The sequence below is a fragment of the Salvelinus namaycush genome, chromosome 21 (assembly GCF_016432855.1).
Source record: "Salvelinus namaycush isolate Seneca chromosome 21, SaNama_1.0, whole genome shotgun sequence".
In the NCBI taxonomy this organism is placed as follows: domain Eukaryota; kingdom Metazoa; phylum Chordata; class Actinopteri; order Salmoniformes; family Salmonidae; genus Salvelinus; species Salvelinus namaycush.
Genome location: NC_052327.1, coordinates 48,139,415 through 48,157,826, shown reverse-complemented (window position 1 = coordinate 48,157,826; position 18,412 = coordinate 48,139,415). Strand labels below are relative to the sequence as shown.

The window sequence follows — 18,412 nt, the reverse complement described above, 5'->3', positions numbered from 1 at the left end:
GCTTTTCCAAAGTCTACCAACCATGCCAGCAAAGATAGTTATACAAGCTAGCTACTCTAACGTGATTGAAAGCCTGAAATGGATTACTAGCTAGTTATGAGGTTGGAAACCTATCTGGGCTGTAGTTATACACGTGTGGAGTCTAACGAATCAGCGAGTCTGGAATTTCCTAGTTCCGACTAGCACGTAAACGCGGCATGAGTAGGAGCGGTTTACCCCATGCTACCTGGACGGTGACACATTGGTATGAATCAGATCGTTGACCTGCTACCCTACAGAGTCGCAGTGACTCGACGAAATTGTGCTCCGGGAAGAAACTGTCGATAGGGTTAGGGTTGCTCCTTTACGAGTCGACAGGTAAAGTTAGCTGGCTAGCAAACTATATTGTTAAGCCACATTTTGCGTCTCTTAAACAGGTCACATAGCTAACGTTAGCCAGTTGACATGTTTAGTTGTGTTTCACCGGCTAGCTAGTAAAATTACCTATTTTCCGGAATGCTCACTTGTTTTTCTGTCGCTAGCGGCGTTTGCTAGCTAACATAAGCTAACTAGCTGCCCCACGGGCTTCCAAGTCCGGCCTTGGCCTTCCAGCTCTAGGGGTGTTGTTTGTATAATAGCTTGTAAGTCACGTAGTTGAGCCCGCTACTTGTTGACGGGTGAAACTGAATAACTAGTTAGCTGTATTGTTAGTAGAGAGTTTAGTTCCGTCAGATTTGTGTTGTAACGTTACTTTGCTAGCTACCTAACTATGTCCTAGGTAACTACAGTACCTAACAGCTGCACGGGTTGATTCATGCTGGTTAGTTAATCCTGTTTATCTGTGTTTATTTGCTAGACCTTGACTAAAGTATGTCCTGTACATGTACATCGGCCGTGAGGATATTCTTGAATTCAGCACACAGAGGTAAGAACACTTTGCAATCTTTATAAATTGTCAAGTTAACTACAGTAACGTTAATCTAAACGCGTCTTTAGATAAACTACGTGACATTGACCTCGTTAAGTAGTTTTTGAAAACGGGTCCTGTTGCATTACATTGATACATTTGGTGTGAGAATTGTGTGCAATGTCACAAATGTAGCGCACATTAGGTGGCAGATAGCTATATTTCCGTAATACCAAATGTTGATGTTGACATTGTAAACAACACCGTAGGCTACGTCATAATGAATGATTTCCGGGAAAGGCTGATCTAACGATTGGCTGATGGAGGAAGGGAACAAGGCATAGGATTAGAATGACTCGTTCTATAACTATGGAACGGGGAAGTTGGCCTGACCTAATATATGAATCATGGCCATCCAGAAATAAAATAAAAAGTACAAGTTTATGTTTATTATAACATAGGCCTAAACATTTGGTTGCATGGTGTTTCTGTTGTACAGGACTGTCTTGTTCTCGTATTCAACTCTATGCTTTGAGCAGACCTAGTTCTTGTGAAGCTCACCTACCTCCCAGAGTCCGAGTGAGGTCCTTCCATGAAACGGCAGTATGTTTCGTTGCTAAAGATGGAACAACCAAGGATGGATCCAACGATGGTGGAAAGGTAAACATGTTCTAATCCAGTGGAATCACATCTGTTTGCCTGCTTTACAGAATGAATCACCCAGTGGTGACTAGCTTGGACCCAGATCTGTTTGTGCTGTCTCGCCAACTCCTATGGTCATTGCCAAACATGACATAACAACGTGGCAAGATGGCTTGTTCCCAGATCTGTTTATGCTAAGTGGTGACATATTGATTGAATTGACCCCATCTCTGGTGGTGACATCATAATTGAAATGGAATTGACCCCATCTCTGGTGGTGACATCATAATTGAAATGGAATTGACCCCATCTCTGGTGGTGACATCATAATTGAAATGGAATTGACCCCATCTCTGGTGGTGACATCATAATTGAAATGGAATTGACCCCATCTCTGGTGGTGACATCATAATTGAAATGGAATTGACCCCATCTCTGGTGGTGACATCATAATTGAAATGGAATTGACCCCATCTCTGGTGGTGACATCATCATTGAAATGGAATTGACCCCATCTCTGGTGGTGACATCATCATTGAAATGGAATTGACCCCATCTCTGGTGGTGACATCATCATTGAAATGGAATTGACCCCATCTCTGGTGGTGACATCATCATTGAAATGGAATTGACCCCATCTCTGGTGGTGACATCATCATTGAAATGGAATTGACCCCATCTCTGGTGGTGACATCATCATTGAAATGGAATTGACCCCATCTCTGGTGGTGACATCATAATTGAAATGGAATTGACCCCATCTCTGGTGGTGACATCATAATTGAAATGGAATTGACCCCATCTCTGGTGGTGACATCATCATTGAAATGGTATTGACCCCATCTCTGGTGGTGACATCATCATTGAAATGGAATTGACCCCATCTCTGGTGGTGACATCATCATTGAAATGGTATTGACCCCATCTCTGGTGGTGACAAGACACAATAATAGACTTTCTAATAAATACACAGTGGTTTTCAACAAGTGACAACGACATAGCCTCCTATCTGTGGCTACATTGTTTTTCCTGCTGTGTTGCATTCATGATAGTATGTCTCTCGCTCTTGTGTTGATCATATGCAGAAGAACCTCGGTGAAGCAAAGAGACTTTCGGGCTCTTCTGGTGGATCAGGGAAGGGGGGTAACCAGCTGCACTGTCCCAAATGTGGAGACCCGTGTACACATGTGGAGACCTTTGTATGTGAGTACCTTTTAAAAATAAAATAGATACGATACGATGTTCACATAGGCTGTATTTTCTAAAGATTCAAGTTGTAGAAAAAGCAGTGGTATAAATTATTGACTTGTCACACAGTCACTACTATTGTATGAAATCAGAGACGGATAAGTGAAACATTTCCAATTGTATTATTATTACTTTTTTTTTCCAGCGTCAACACGTTTTGTGAAGTGTGAGAAATGCCATCACTTTTTCGTGGTGCTCTCTGAGACGGACTCTAAGAAGGGTCTGAATACAGAAGCAGAGTCGCCCCCTGAGGCTGTCAAAATGGCCTTCACACAGAAACCTCCCCCGCCACCCAAAAAGGTACGTGCACCAATGACCATAAAGAGGAACTGGTTCTTGTTTCTCCAGTTTTTTTTGTTTGTTGTTTTTTTATGATGTGATGGTTATCTTCTAACAGGAATTACTATGATGATGCTGCAGGTATACCTGGAACTATAATGCATTCCCTACATTTTTTGGGGGCACAGCAATTTTCAGGTCTGCTGAGCGCAAACTTGAACGTTGTGAAAATTCTGTGCAACTTCCAGAGCGCGTTTACTGTCAACACTGAGGCGGTACCCCCTTTAAGTTAGTTTTACTGTGAACACTGAGGCTGTACCCCCTTTAAGTTAGTTTTACTGTGAACACTGAGGCTGTACCCCCTTTAAGTTAGTTTTACTGTGAACACTGAGGCGGTACCCCCTTTAAGTTACAGGTTTACTGTGAACACTGAGGCGGTGCCCCCTTTAAGTTACAGGTTTACTGTCAACACTGAGGCGGTACCCCCTTTAAGTTACAGGTTTACTGTCAACACTGAGGCGGTACCCCCTTTAAGTTACAGGTTTACTGTGAACACTGAGGCTGTACCCCCTTTATGTTACAGGTTTACTGTGAACACTGAGGCGGTACCCCCTTTAAGTTACAGGTTTACTGTGAACACTGAGGCTGTACCCCCTTTATGTTACAGGTTTACTGTCAACACTGAGGCGGTACCCCCTTTAAGTTACAGGTTTACTGTGAACACTGAGGCTGTACCCGCTTTAAGTTAGTTTTACTGTGAACACTGAGGCTGTACCCGCTTTAAGTTAGTTTTACTGTGAACACTGAGGCTGTACCCGCTTTATGTTACAGGTTTACTGTGAACACTGAGGCGGTACCCCCTTTAAGTTACAGGTTTACTGTGAACACTGAGGCTGTACCCGCTTTATGTTACAGGTTTACTGTGAACACTGAGGCGGTACCCCCTTTAAGTTACAGGTTTACTGTGAACACTGAGGCTGTACCCGCTTTAAGTTAGTTTTACTGTGAACACTGAGGCTGTACCCGCTTTAAGTTAGTTTTACTGTCAACACTGAGGCGGTACCCCCTTTAAGTTACAGTTTTAACAGTGGCCAAGTAGGATACTGTTGCTATTTGATCATAATGTAGGCCTACCAGAGTGGCCTACCATCAAGAACAATGGAGAAAATACATCCCATAACATTTTAACATTTTAAATTATATAAACAAATATTGAGGTAGGCTATATGATCACACCGGTAATAGATCCGTTGTTGTATTACTTGTGAGGCACAGCTGAGTGAGAATACATTTCAATTATTAGTATTTTATTTTACTGGGCTGATGGTGCCTGTATCTGACGGTCAGTCTCAGCGGAGGGAGAGGGAAGCAGACTGAGGGTCTGTCTCAGCGGAGGGAGAGAGCAGCAGACTGAGGGTCTGTCTTAGCAGAGGCAGAGAGCAGCAGACTGAGGGTCCGTCTCAGCGGAGGCAGAGAGCAGCAGACTGAGGGTCAGTCTCAGCGGAGGGAGAGAGCAGCAGACTGGGGGTCAGTCTCAGCGGAGGGAGAGAGCAGCAGACTGAGGGTCCGTCTCAGCAGAGGCAGAGAGCAGCAGACTGAGGGTCAGTCTCAGCGGAGGGAGAGAGCAGCAGGCTAAAGGTCTTTCGCATCCATAAACAGTCAACTTATTAATCATAACCTTGTATCATATCATCATTCTGAACAGTCGAAACCCCCTACCTATATGTACATAGCTACCTCAATTAACTCGTACCCCTGCACATCGATTTAGTACTTCCTGTTTTGCCATGTTATTTTTATTCGTTATTCACTGTGTACTTATGACTCGTGTCATTATTTAAATCAATCATTATTCAATCAAAATGTATTTATAAAGGCCTTTTTACATCAGCCGATGTCACGAAGTGCTGTACAGGAACCCAGCCTAAAACCCCAAACGGCAAGCAATGCAGGTGTAGAAGCACGGTGGCTAGGAAAAACTCCCTAGAAAGGCAGGAACCTTGGAAGAAACCCAGAGAGGAACCAGGCTTTGAGGGGTAGCCAGTCCCCTTCTGGCTGTGCCAGGTGGAAATTATAAGAGTACATGGCCATTTAAGGACAGATTGTTGTTCAAATGTTCATAGATGACCAGCAGGGTCAAATAATAATCACAGTGGTTGTAGAGGGTGCAACAGGAGTAAATGTCAGTTAGATTTTCATAGCCGAGCATTCAGAGGTTGAGACAGCAGGTGAGGGAGACAAAGGGTCGAAAACAGCAGTTCCAGAACAAGGTAAGACGTCCTGTGAACAGTTTCAGGGTTCCATAGCCCCAGGTAGGACAGCAGGAAGTGGATCAGCAGCACTGGAGACGAGGACAGCCAGAGGCATGGTCCAAGGGCTCTTGTCCTCCGGGAGGGGAGAATTAGATGGCGAGATCTTAAGATCACACAGGACACCAGATAAGAAATGAGAATTACACCAGATATAACAGACTGAACCCAGGCACATAGCCTGCTGCAGCATAGAGACTGAGACAGGGGGAGGTCGGGGAACACTGTGGCCACGTCCGACGATACCCCCGGTCAGGGCCAACCAGGCAGGATATAACCCCACCCACTTTACTAAAGCATAGCCCCCACACCACTAGAGGGATATCAACAGACCACCAACTTACTACCCTGAGGCAAGGCTGAGTATAGTCCCCACACCACTAGAGAGATATCAACAGACCACTAACTTACTACCCTGAGACAAGACTGAGTATAGCCCACGAAGAGCTCCTCCACCGCACGAGCCCGAGGGGGTGCAAAACCGGACAGGAAGATCAAGTCAGTGACTCAAGCTTGACACGATGTCACGCAGCCCTCCTAGAGCACCAGTAAGCCAGTGACTCAGCTCCTGTTATATGGTCCGAGGCAGAGAATCCCAGTGGAGAGCAAGGGCGGTTCGTCACTTCAGTGCCTTGCCGTTCACCTTCGCACCTCTCGGCCAGACTACACTCAATCATAGGACCTACTGAAGAGATGAGTCTTCAATAAAGACTTAAAGGTCGAGACCGAGTCTGAGTCTCTCTCGCAGACCATTCCATAAAAATGGAGCTCTATAGGAGAAAGCCTCCAGCTGTTTGCTTAGGAATTCTAGGGACAATTAGGAGGCCTGCGTCTTGTGACCGTAGTGTACGTGTAGGTATTTACGGTAGGACCAAATCGGAAAGATAGGTAGGAGCAAGCCCATGTAATGCTTTGTAGGTTAGCAGTAAAACCTTGAAATCAGCCCTTGCCTTAACAGGAAGCCAGTGTAGAGAGGCTAGCACTGGAGTAATATGATCACATTTTTTGGTTCTCGTCAAGATTCTAGCAGCCGTGTTTAGTACTAACTGAAGTTTTATTTTGTGCTTTATCCGGGTAGCCGGAAAGTAGAGCATTGCAGTAGTCTAACCTAGAAATGACAAAAACATGGATTAGCTTTTCTGCATCATTTTTGGACAAAAAAGTTTCCTGTTTTAGCAATTTTTACGAAAATGGGGGGGGGAATGTTCGTCAAAAAAGAGAGATCAGAGTAATGCCGAGGTCCTTCACAGTTTTATTTGAGACGACTTTACAACCATCTGACAGAAGATCTCTTTGTTTCTTGGGCCCGAGAACTAGCATCTCTGTTTTGTCAGAGTTTAAAAGTAAAATGTGCCGCTATCCACTTCCTTATTTCTGTAATAGACAGGCTTCTATTTTTTTATTAAATATTTTATTTCTATTTTTTTATTAAATATTTTATCTTACTCTGCATTGTTGGAAAAAGACCCGTAAGTAAACTTCTCACTGTTAGTCTACACCTGTTGTTTACGAAACATATAGAATTCTTAGTGGGGGGGAGATTGATAATGCATCGTAAGACTTGTCATGAGCTTGAAAACTTTACTTAAAGCCCGGAGATACAGTATAATGCATTATGAAACAATTCCTTTCCTTTTATAACTTGTATGACCACGTTATAAAGGTCTTATCGTAAATGTCAGTGAACCTGTCTTTTCAGATCTATGCCTACCTGGACAAGTACGTAGTGGGTCAGTCCTATGCTAAGAAGGTGCTGGCGGTAGCGGTGTATAATCACTACAAGAGAATCTACAACAACATGCCTGCTGGGAGCAGACAGGTGGAGGTGGAGAAACAGGCCTCGCTCACTCCACGAGGTCAGTAGTACAGTCTAGTGTTAGTTAGAAACAGGCCTCACTCCACGAGGTCAGTAGTACAGTCTAGTGTTAAGAAACAGGCCTCACTCCACGAGGTCAGTAGTTAAGGTAGCTAAAGGCCTCACTCCACGAGGTCAGTAGTACAGTCTACTGTTAGATAGAAACAGGCCTCACTCCACGAGGTCAGTAGTACAGTCTAGTGTTAGTTAGAAACAGGCCTCACTCCACGAGGTCAGTAGTACAGTCTAGTGTTAGTTAGAAACAGGCCTCACTCCACGAGGTCAGTAGTACAGTCTAGTGTTAGTTAGAAACAGGCCTCGCTCCACGAGGTCAGTAGTACAGTCTAGTGTTAGTTAGAAACAGGCCTCACTCCACGAGGTCAGTAGTACAGTCTAGTGTTAGTTAGAAACAGGCCTCGCTCCACGAGGTCAGTAGTACAGTCTAGTGTTAGTTAGAAACAGGCCTCACTCCACGAGGTCAGTAGTACAGTCTAGTGTTAGTTAGAAACAGGCCTCACTCCACGAGGTCAGTAGTACAGTCTAGTGTTAGATAGAAACAGGCCTCACTCCACGAGGTCAGTAGTACAGTCTAGTGTTAGATAGAAACAGGCCTCACTCACTCCACGAGGTCAGTAGTACAGTCTAGTGTTAGTTAGAAACAGGCCTCACTCCACGAGGTCAGTAGTCTAGTGTTAGTTAGAAACAGGCCTCACTCCACGAGGTCAGTAGTACAGTCTAGTGTTAGTTAGAAACAGGCCTCACTCCACGAGGTCAGTAGTACAGTCTACTGTTAGATAGAAACAGGCCTCGCACCACGAGGTCAGTAGCACAGTCTAGTGTTAGATAGAAACAGGCCTCGCTCCACGAGGTCAGTAGTACAGTCTAGTGTTAGTTAGAAACAGGCCTCACTCACTCCACGAGGTCAGTAGTACAGTCTAGTGTTAGTTAGAAACAGGCCTCGCACCACGAGGTCAGTAGTTAAGGTAGCTAAAGGCCTCACTCACACTACAAGGTCAGTATAGACTACTGGTAGTTACCATAGTAAAACCCATCTACTGTTAGCTATAGTAGGTCTGACACCACGAGGTCAGTGTAGTCTACTGTTAGCTATAGTAGTTCTGACACCACATGGTCAGTGTAGTCTGTTAGCTATAGTAGTTCTCACACCACTAGGTCAGTTTAGTCTGTTAGCTATAGTAGTTCTCACACCACGAGGTCAGTGTAGTCTACTGTTAGCTATAGTAGTTCTGACACCACGAGGTCAGTGTAGTCTACTGTTAGCTATAGTAGTTCTGACACCACGAGGTCAGTGTAGTCTACTGTTAGCTATAGTAGTTCTGACACCACGAGGTCAGTGTAGTCTACTGTTAGCTATAGTAGGTCTGACACCACGAGGTCAGTGTAGTCTGTTAGCTATAGTAGGTCTGACACCACGAGGTCAGTGTAGTCTACTGTTAGCTATAGTAGTTCTGACACCACATGGTCAGTGTAGTCTGTTAGCTATAGTAGTTCTCACACCACTAGGTCAGTTTAGTCTGTTAGCTATAGTAGTTCTCACACCACGAGGTCAGTGTAGTCTACTGTTAGCTATAGTAGTTCTGACACCACGAGGTCAGTGTAGTCTGTTAGCTATAGTAGTTCTCACACCACGAGGTCAGTGTAGTCTACTGTTAGCTATAGTAGTTCTGACACCACTAGGTCAGTGTAGTCTACTGTTAGCTATAGTAGTTCTGACACCACGAGGTCAGTGTAGTCTGTTAGCTATAGTAGGTCTGACACCACAAGGTCAGTGTAGTCTACTGTTAGCTATAGTAGGTCTGACACCACTAGGTCAGTGTAGTCTGTTAGCTATAGTGGTTCTGACACCACTAGGTCAGTGTAGTCTGTTAGCTATAGTAGTTCTGACACCACGAGGTCAGTGTAGTCTGTTAGCTATAGTAGTTCTGACACCATGAGGTCAGTGTAGTCTGTTAGCTATAGTAGGTCTGACACCACGAGGTCAGTGTAGTCTGTTAGCTATAGTAGTTCTGACACCACGAGGTCAGTGTAGTCTGTTAGCTATAGTAGTTCTGACACCACGAGGTCAGTGTAGTCTGTTAGCTATAGTGGTTCTGACACCACGAGGTCAGTGTAGTCTGTTAGTTATAGTAGTTCTGACACCACGAGGTCAGTGTAGTCTGTTAGCTATAGTAGTTCTGACACCACGAGGTCAGTGTAGTCTACTGTTAGCTATAGTAGTTCTGACACCACTAGGTCAGTGTAGTCTGTTAGCTATAGTAGTTCTGACACCACGAGGTCAGTGTAGTCTACTGTTAGCTATAGTAGGTCTGAGACCACGAGGTCAGTGTAGTCTGTTAGTTATAGTAGTTCTGACACCACGAGGTCAGTGTAGTCTGTTAGCTATAGTAGTTCTGACACCACGAGGTCAGTGTAGTCTACTGTTAGCTATAGTAGTTCTGACACCACGAGGTCAGTGTAGTCTACTGTTAGCTATAGTAGTTCTGACACCACGAGGTCAGTGTAGTCTACTGTTAGCTATAGTAGTTCTGACACCACGAGGTCAGTGTAGTCTACTGTTAGCTATAGTAGGTCTGACACCACGAGGTCAGTGTAGTCTGTTAGCTATAGTAGGTCTGACACCACGAGGTCAGTGTAGTCTACTGTTAGCTATAGTAGTTCTGACACCACATGGTCAGTGTAGTCTGTTAGCTATAGTAGTTCTCACACCACTAGGTCAGTTTAGTCTGTTAGCTATAGTAGTTCTCACACCACGAGGTCAGTGTAGTCTACTGTTAGCTATAGTAGGTCTGACACCACGAGGTCAGTGTAGTCTGTTAGCTATAGTAGTTCTCACACCACGAGGTCAGTGTAGTCTACTGTTAGCTATAGTAGTTCTGACACCACTAGGTCAGTGTAGTCTACTGTTAGCTATAGTAGTTCTGACACCACGAGGTCAGTGTAGTCTGTTAGCTATAGTAGGTCTGACACCACGAGGTCAGTGTAGTCTACTGTTAGCTATAGTAGGTCTGACACCACTAGGTCAGTGTAGTCTGTTAGCTATAGTAGTTCTGACACCACTAGGTCAGTGTAGTCTGTTAGCTATAGTAGTTCTGACACCACTAGGTCAGTGTAGTCTGTTAGCTATAGTAGTTCTGACACCACTAGGTCAGTGTAGTCTGTTAGCTATAGTAGGTCTGACACCACTAGGTCAGTGTAGTCTGTTAGCTATAGTAGTTCTGACACCACTAGGTCAGTGTAGTCTACTGTTAGCTATAGTAGTTCTGACACCACGAGGTCAGTATAGTCTGTTAGCTATAGTAGGTCTGACACCACGAGGTCAGTGTAGTCTGTTAGCTATAGTAGTTCTGACACCACGAGGTCAGTGTAGTCTGTTAGCTATAGTAGTTCTGACACCACGAGGTCAGTGTAGTCTGTTAGCTATAGTGGTTCTGACACCACGAGGTCAGTGTAGTCTGTTAGCTATAGTGGTTCTGACACCACGAGGTCAGTGTAGTCTGTTAGTTATAGTAGTTCTGACACCACGAGGTCAGTGTAGTCTGTTAGCTATAGTAGTTCTGACACCACGAGGTCAGTGTAGTCTGTTAGCTATAGTAGTTCTGACACCACTAGGTCAGTGTAGTCTGTTAGCTATAGTAGTTCTGACACCACGAGGTCAGTGTAGTCTACTGTTAGCTATAGTAGGTCTGACACCACTAGGTCAGTGTAGTCTGTTAGCTATAGTAATTCTCACACCACGAGGTCAGTGTAGTCTACTGTTAGCTATAGTAGTTCTGACACCACTAGGTCAGTGTAGTCTGTTAGCTATAGTAGGTCTGACACCACTAGGTCAGTGTAGTCTGTTAGCTATAGTAGTTCTCACACCACGAGGTCAGTGTAGTCTGTTAGCTATAGTAGGTCTGACACCACGAGGTCAGTGTAGTCTGTTAGCTATAGTAGTTCTGACACCACGAGGTCAGTTTAGTCTACTGTTAGCTATAGTAGGTCTGACACCACGAGGTCAGTGTAGTCTGTTAGCTATAGTAGGTCTGACACCACGAGGTCAGTGTAGTCTACTGTTAGCTATAGTAGTTCTGACACCACGAGGTCAGTGTAGTCTGTTAGCTATAGTAGGTCTGACACCACGAGGTCAGTGTAGTCTACTGTTAGCTATAGTAGTTCTGACACCACTAGGTCAGTGTAGTCTGTTAGCTATAGTAGTTCTGAGACCACGAGGTCAGTGTAGTCTACTGTTAGCTATAGTAGTTCTGACACCACGAGGTCAGTGTAGTCTACTGTTAGCTATAGTAGGTCTGACACCACGAGGTCAGTGTAGTCTGTTAGCTATAGTAGTTCTGACACCACGAGGTCAGTGTAGTCTGTTAGCTATAGTAGTTCTGACACCACTAGGTCAGTGTAGTCTGTTAGCTATAGTAGGTCTGACACCACTAGGTCAGTGTAGTCTGTTAGCTATAGTAGTTCTCACACCACGAGGTCAGTGTAGTCTACTGTTAGCTATAGTAGGTCTGACACCACGAGGTCAGTGTAGTCTGTTAGCTATAGTAGGTCTGACACCACTAGGTCAGTGTAGTCTACTGTTAGCTATAGTAGTTCTGACACCACGAGGTCAGTGTAGTCTACTGTTAGCTATAGTAGTTCTGACACCACTAGGTCAGTGTAGTCTGATAGTTATAGTAGTTCTGACACCACGAGGTCAGTGTAGTCTGTTAGCTATAGTAGTTCTGACACCACTAGGTCAGTGTAGTCTGTTAGCTATAGTAGTTCTGACACCACTAGGTCAGTGTAGTCTGTTAGCTATAGTAGTTCTGACACCACGAGGTCAGTGTAGTCTGTTAGCTATAGTAGTTCTGACACCACATGGTCAGTGTAGTCTGTTAGCTATAGTAGTTCTGAGACCACGAGGTCAGTGTAGTCTGTTAGCTATAGTAGGTCTGACACCTCGCGGTCAGTGTAGTCTGTTAGCTATAGTAGTTCTGACACCACTAGGTCAGTGTAGTCAGTTAGCTATAGTAGTTCTGACACCACGAGGTCAGTGTAGTCTGTTAGCTATAGTAGTTCTGACACCACGAGGTCAGTGTAGTCTACTGTTAGCTATAGTAGTTCTGACACCACTAGGTCAGTGTAGTCTGTTAGCTATAGTAGTTCTGACACCACGAGGTCAGTGTAGTCTGTTAGCTATAGTAGTTCTGACACCACGAGGTCAGTGTAGTCTACTGTTAGCTATAGTAGTTCTGAGACCACGAGGTCAGTGTAGTCTACTGTTAGCTATAGTAGTTCTGACACCACTAGGTCAGTGTAGTCTACTGTTAGCTATAGTGGTTCTGACACCACTAGGTCAGTGTAGTCTACTGTTAGCTATAGTAGTTCTGACACCACTAGGTCAGTGTAGTCTACTGTTAGCTATAGTAGTTCTGACACCACTAGGTCAGTGTAGTCTGTTAGCTATAGTAGTTCTGAGACCACGAGCTCAGTGTAGTCTGTTAGCTATAGTAGTTCTGACACCACTAGGTCAGTGTAGTCTACTGTTAGCTATAGTAGTTCTGAGACCACGAGGTCAGTGTAGTCTACTGTTAGCTATAGTAGTTCTGACACCACTAGGTCAGTGTAGTCTGTTAGCTATAGTAGTTCTGACACCACTAGGTCAGTGTAGTCTGTTAACTATAGTAGTTCTGACACCACGAGGTCAGTGTAGTCTGTTAGCTATAGTAGGTCTGACACCACGAGGTCAGTGTAGTCTGTTAGCTATAGTAGTTCTGACACCACGAGGTCAGTGCAGTCTGTTAGCTATAGTAGGTCTGACACCACGAGGTCAGTGTAGTCTACTGTTAGCTATAGTAGTTCTGACACCACGAGGTCAGTGTAGTCTGTTAGCTATAGTAGGTCTGACACCACGAGGTCAGTGTAGTCTACTGTTAGCTATAGTAGTTCTGACACCACTAGGTCAGTGTAGTCTGTTAGCTATAGTAGTTCTGAGACCACGAGGTCAGTGTAGTCTACTGTTAGCTATAGTAGTTCTGACACCACGAGGTCAGTGTAGTCTACTGTTAGCTATAGTAGGTCTGACACCACGAGGTCAGTGTAGTCTGTTAGCTATAGTAGTTCTGACACCACGAGGTCAGTGTAGTCTGTTAGCTATAGTAGTTCTGACACCACTAGGTCAGTGTAGTCTGTTAGCTATAGTAGGTCTGACACCACTAGGTCAGTGTAGTCTGTTAGCTATAGTAGTTCTCACACCACGAGGTCAGTGTAGTCTACTGTTAGCTATAGTAGGTCTGACACCACGAGGTCAGTGTAGTCTGTTAGCTATAGTAGGTCTGACACCACTAGGTCAGTGTAGTCTACTGTTAGCTATAGTAGTTCTGACACCACGAGGTCAGTGTAGTCTACTGTTAGCTATAGTAGTTCTGACACCACTAGGTCAGTGTAGTCTGATAGTTATAGTAGTTCTGACACCACGAGGTCAGTGTAGTCTACTGTTAGCTATAGTAGGTCTGACACCACTAGGTCAGTGTAGTCTGTTAGTTATAGTAGTTCTGACACCACGAGGTCAGTGTAGTCTGTTAGCTATAGTAGTTCTGACACCACTAGGTCAGTGTAGTCTGTTAGCTATAGTAGTTCTGACACCACTAGGTCAGTGTAGTCTGTTAGCTATAGTAGTTCTGACACCACGAGGTCAGTGTAGTCTGTTAGCTATAGTAGTTCTGACACCACATGGTCAGTGTAGTCTGTTAGCTATAGTAGTTCTGAGACCACGAGGTCAGTGTAGTCTGTTAGCTATAGTAGGTCTGACACCTCGCGGTCAGTGTAGTCTGTTAGCTATAGTAGTTCTGACACCACTAGGTCAGTGTAGTCAGTTAGCTATAGTAGTTCTGACACCACGAGGTCAGTGTAGTCTGTTAGCTATAGTAGTTCTGACACCACGAGGTCAGTGTAGTCTACTGTTAGCTATAGTAGTTCTGACACCACTAGGTCAGTGTAGTCTGTTAGCTATAGTAGTTCTGACACCACGAGGTCAGTGTAGTCTGTTAGCTATAGTAGTTCTGACACCACGAGGTCAGTGTAGTCTACTGTTAGCTATAGTAGTTCTGAGACCACGAGGTCAGTGTAGTCTACTGTTAGCTATAGTAGTTCTGACACCACTAGGTCAGTGTAGTCTACTGTTAGCTATAGTGGTTCTGACACCACTAGGTCAGTGTAGTCTACTGTTAGCTATAGTAGTTCTGACACCACGAGGTCAGTGTAGTCTACTGTTAGCTATAGTAGTTCTGACACCACATGGTCAGTGTAGTCTGTTAGCTATAGTAGTTCTCACACCACTAGGTCAGTTTAGTCTGTTAGCTATAGTAGTTCTCACACCACGAGGTCAGTGTAGTCTACTGTTAGCTATAGTAGTTCTGACACCACGAGGTCAGTGTAGTCTGTTAGCTATAGTAGTTCTCACACCACGAGGTCAGTGTAGTCTACTGTTAGCTATAGTAGTTCTGACACCACTAGGTCAGTGTAGTCTACTGTTAGCTATAGTAGTTCTGACACCACGAGGTCAGTGTAGTCTGTTAGCTATAGTAGGTCTGACACCACAAGGTCAGTGTAGTCTACTGTTAGCTATAGTAGGTCTGACACCACTAGGTCAGTGTAGTCTGTTAGCTATAGTGGTTCTGACACCACTAGGTCAGTGTAGTCTGTTAGCTATAGTAGTTCTGACACCACGAGGTCAGTGTAGTCTGTTAGCTATAGTAGTTCTGACACCATGAGGTCAGTGTAGTCTGTTAGCTATAGTAGGTCTGACACCACGAGGTCAGTGTAGTCTGTTAGCTATAGTAGTTCTGACACCACGAGGTCAGTGTAGTCTGTTAGCTATAGTAGTTCTGACACCACGAGGTCAGTGTAGTCTGTTAGCTATAGTGGTTCTGACACCACGAGGTCAGTGTAGTCTGTTAGTTATAGTAGTTCTGACACCACGAGGTCAGTGTAGTCTGTTAGCTATAGTAGTTCTGACACCACGAGGTCAGTGTAGTCTACTGTTAGCTATAGTAGTTCTGACACCACTAGGTCAGTGTAGTCTGTTAGCTATAGTAGTTCTGACACCACGAGGTCAGTGTAGTCTACTGTTAGCTATAGTAGGTCTGAGACCACGAGGTCAGTGTAGTCTGTTAGTTATAGTAGTTCTGACACCACGAGGTCAGTGTAGTCTGTTAGCTATAGTAGTTCTGACACCACGAGGTCAGTGTAGTCTATTGTTAGCTATAGTAGTTCTGACACCACGAGGTCAGTGTAGTCTACTGTTAGCTATAGTAGTTCTGACACCACGAGGTCAGTGTAGTCTACTGTTAGCTATAGTAGTTCTGACACCACGAGGTCAGTGTAGTCTACTGTTAGCTATAGTAGGTCTGACACCACGAGGTCAGTGTAGTCTGTTAGCTATAGTAGGTCTGACACCACGAGGTCAGTGTAGTCTACTGTTAGCTATAGTAGTTCTGACACCACATGGTCAGTGTAGTCTGTTAGCTATAGTAGTTCTCACACCACTAGGTCAGTTTAGTCTGTTAGCTATAGTAGTTCTCACACCACGAGGTCAGTGTAGTCTACTGTTAGCTATAGTAGGTCTGACACCACGAGGTCAGTGTAGTCTGTTAGCTATAGTAGTTCTCACACCACGAGGTCAGTGTAGTCTACTGTTAGCTATAGTAGTTCTGACACCACTAGGTCAGTGTAGTCTACTGTTAGCTATAGTAGTTCTGACACCACGAGGTCAGTGTAGTCTGTTAGCTATAGTAGGTCTGACACCACGAGGTCAGTGTAGTCTACTGTTAGCTATAGTAGGTCTGACACCACTAGGTCAGTGTAGTCTGTTAGCTATAGTAGTTCTGACACCACTAGGTCAGTGTAGTCTGTTAGCTATAGTAGTTCTGACACCACTAGGTCAGTGTAGTCTGTTAGCTATAGTAGTTCTGACACCACTAGGTCAGTGTAGTCTGTTAGCTATAGTAGGTCTGACACCACTAGGTCAGTGTAGTCTGTTAGCTATAGTAGTTCTGACACCACTAGGTCAGTGTAGTCTACTGTTAGCTATAGTAGTTCTGACACCACGAGGTCAGTGTAGTCTGTTAGCTATAGTAGTTCTGACACCACTAGGTCAGTGTAGTCTGTTAGCTATAGTAGTTCTGACACCACGAGGTCAGTGTAGTCTACTGTTAGCTATAGTAGGTCTGACACCACTAGGTCAGTGTAGTCTGTTAGCTATAGTAATTCTCACACCACGAGGTCAGTGTAGTCTACTGTTAGCTATAGTAGTTCTGACACCACTAGGTCAGTGTAGTCTGTTAGCTATAGTAGGTCTGACACCACTAGGTCAGTGTAGTCTGTTAGCTATAGTAGTTCTCACACCACGAGGTCAGTGTAGTCTGTTAGCTATAGTAGGTCTGACACCACGAGGTCAGTGTAGTCTGTTAGCTATAGTAGTTCTGACACCACGAGGTCAGTTTAGTCTACTGTTAGCTATAGTAGGTCTGACACCACGAGGTCAGTGTAGTCTGTTAGCTATAGTAGGTCTGACACCACGAGGTCAGTGTAGTCTACTGTTAGCTATAGTAGTTCTGACACCACGAGGTCAGTGTAGTCTGTTAGCTATAGTAGGTCTGACACCACGAGGTCAGTGTAGTCTACTGTTAGCTATAGTAGTTCTGACACCACTAGGTCAGTGTAGTCTGTTAGCTATAGTAGTTCTGAGACCACGAGGTCAGTGTAGTCTACTGTTAGCTATAGTAGTTCTGACACCACGAGGTCAGTGTAGTCTACTGTTAGCTATAGTAGGTCTGACACCACGAGGTCAGTGTAGTCTGTTAGCTATAGTAGTTCTGACACCACGAGGTCAGTGTAGTCTGTTAGCTATAGTAGTTCTGACACCACTAGGTCAGTGTAGTCTGTTAGCTATAGTAGGTCTGACACCACTAGGTCAGTGTAGTCTGTTAGCTATAGTAGTTCTCACACCACGAGGTCAGTGTAGTCTACTGTTAGCTATAGTAGGTCTGACACCACGAGGTCAGTGTAGTCTGTTAGCTATAGTAGGTCTGACACCACTAGGTCAGTGTAGTCTACTGTTAGCTATAGTAGTTCTGACACCACGAGGTCAGTGTAGTCTACTGTTAGCTATAGTAGTTCTGACACCACTAGGTCAGTGTAGTCTGATAGTTATAGTAGTTCTGACACCACGAGGTCAGTGTAGTCTACTGTTAGCTATAGTAGGTCTGACACCACTAGGTCAGTGTAGTCTGTTAGTTATAGTAGTTCTGACACCACGAGGTCAGTGTAGTCTGTTAGCTATAGTAGTTCTGACACCACTAGGTCAGTGTAGTCTGTTAGCTATAGTAGTTCTGACACCACTAGGTCAGTGTAGTCTGTTAGCTATAGTAGTTCTGACACCACGAGGTCAGTGTAGTCTGTTAGCTATAGTAGTTCTGACACCACATGGTCAGTGTAGTCTGTTAGCTATAGTAGTTCTGAGACCACGAGGTCAGTGTAGTCTGTTAGCTATAGTAGGTCTGACACCTCGCGGTCAGTGTAGTCTGTTAGCTATAGTAGTTCTGACACCACTAGGTCAGTGTAGTCAGTTAGCTATAGTAGTTCTGACACCACGAGGTCAGTGTAGTCTGTTAGCTATAGTAGTTCTGACACCACGAGGTCAGTGTAGTCTACTGTTAGCTATAGTAGTTCTGACACCACTAGGTCAGTGTAGTCTGTTAGCTATAGTAGTTCTGACACCACGAGGTCAGTGTAGTCTGTTAGCTATAGTAGTTCTGACACCACGAGGTCAGTGTAGTCTACTGTTAGCTATAGTAGTTCTGAGACCACGAGGTCAGTGTAGTCTACTGTTAGCTATAGTAGTTCTGACACCACTAGGTCAGTGTAGTCTACTGTTAGCTATAGTGGTTCTGACACCACTAGGTCAGTGTAGTCTACTGTTAGCTATAGTAGTTCTGACACCACTAGGTCAGTGTAGTCTACTGTTAGCTATAGTAGTTCTGACACCACTAGGTCAGTGTAGTCTACTGTTAGCTATAGTAGTTCTGACACCACTAGGTCAGTGTAGTCTACTGTTAGCTATAGTAGTTCTGAGACCACGAGCTCAGTGTAGTCTGTTAGCTATAGTAGTTCTGACACCACTAGGTCAGTGTAGTC

General features: G+C 44.5%; 1 protein-coding gene across 2 annotated transcripts in view; it reads left to right on the top strand.

The window, feature by feature from the left end:
• Positions 1-200: 200 nt before the first annotated feature.
• LOC120066434 (ATP-dependent Clp protease ATP-binding subunit clpX-like, mitochondrial) overlaps positions 201-18,412 on the top strand; it is a 43,036-nt gene continuing 24,824 nt past the window's right edge. Inside the window, exons 1-6 of one of the 2 annotated variants that reach the window (XM_039017796.1) lie at positions 201-357; positions 836-904; positions 1,386-1,546; positions 2,614-2,731; positions 2,922-3,076; positions 7,064-7,220. In XM_039017796.1, the coding sequence (XP_038873724.1) occupies positions 850-904; positions 1,386-1,546; positions 2,614-2,731; positions 2,922-3,076; positions 7,064-7,220 (646 nt within the window). In that variant the 5' untranslated portion in view covers positions 201-357; positions 836-849. The remainder of the gene's footprint in view (positions 358-835; positions 905-1,385; positions 1,547-2,613; positions 2,732-2,921; positions 3,077-7,063; positions 7,221-18,412) is intronic. The other variant, XM_039017797.1, reaches the window with a different exon arrangement.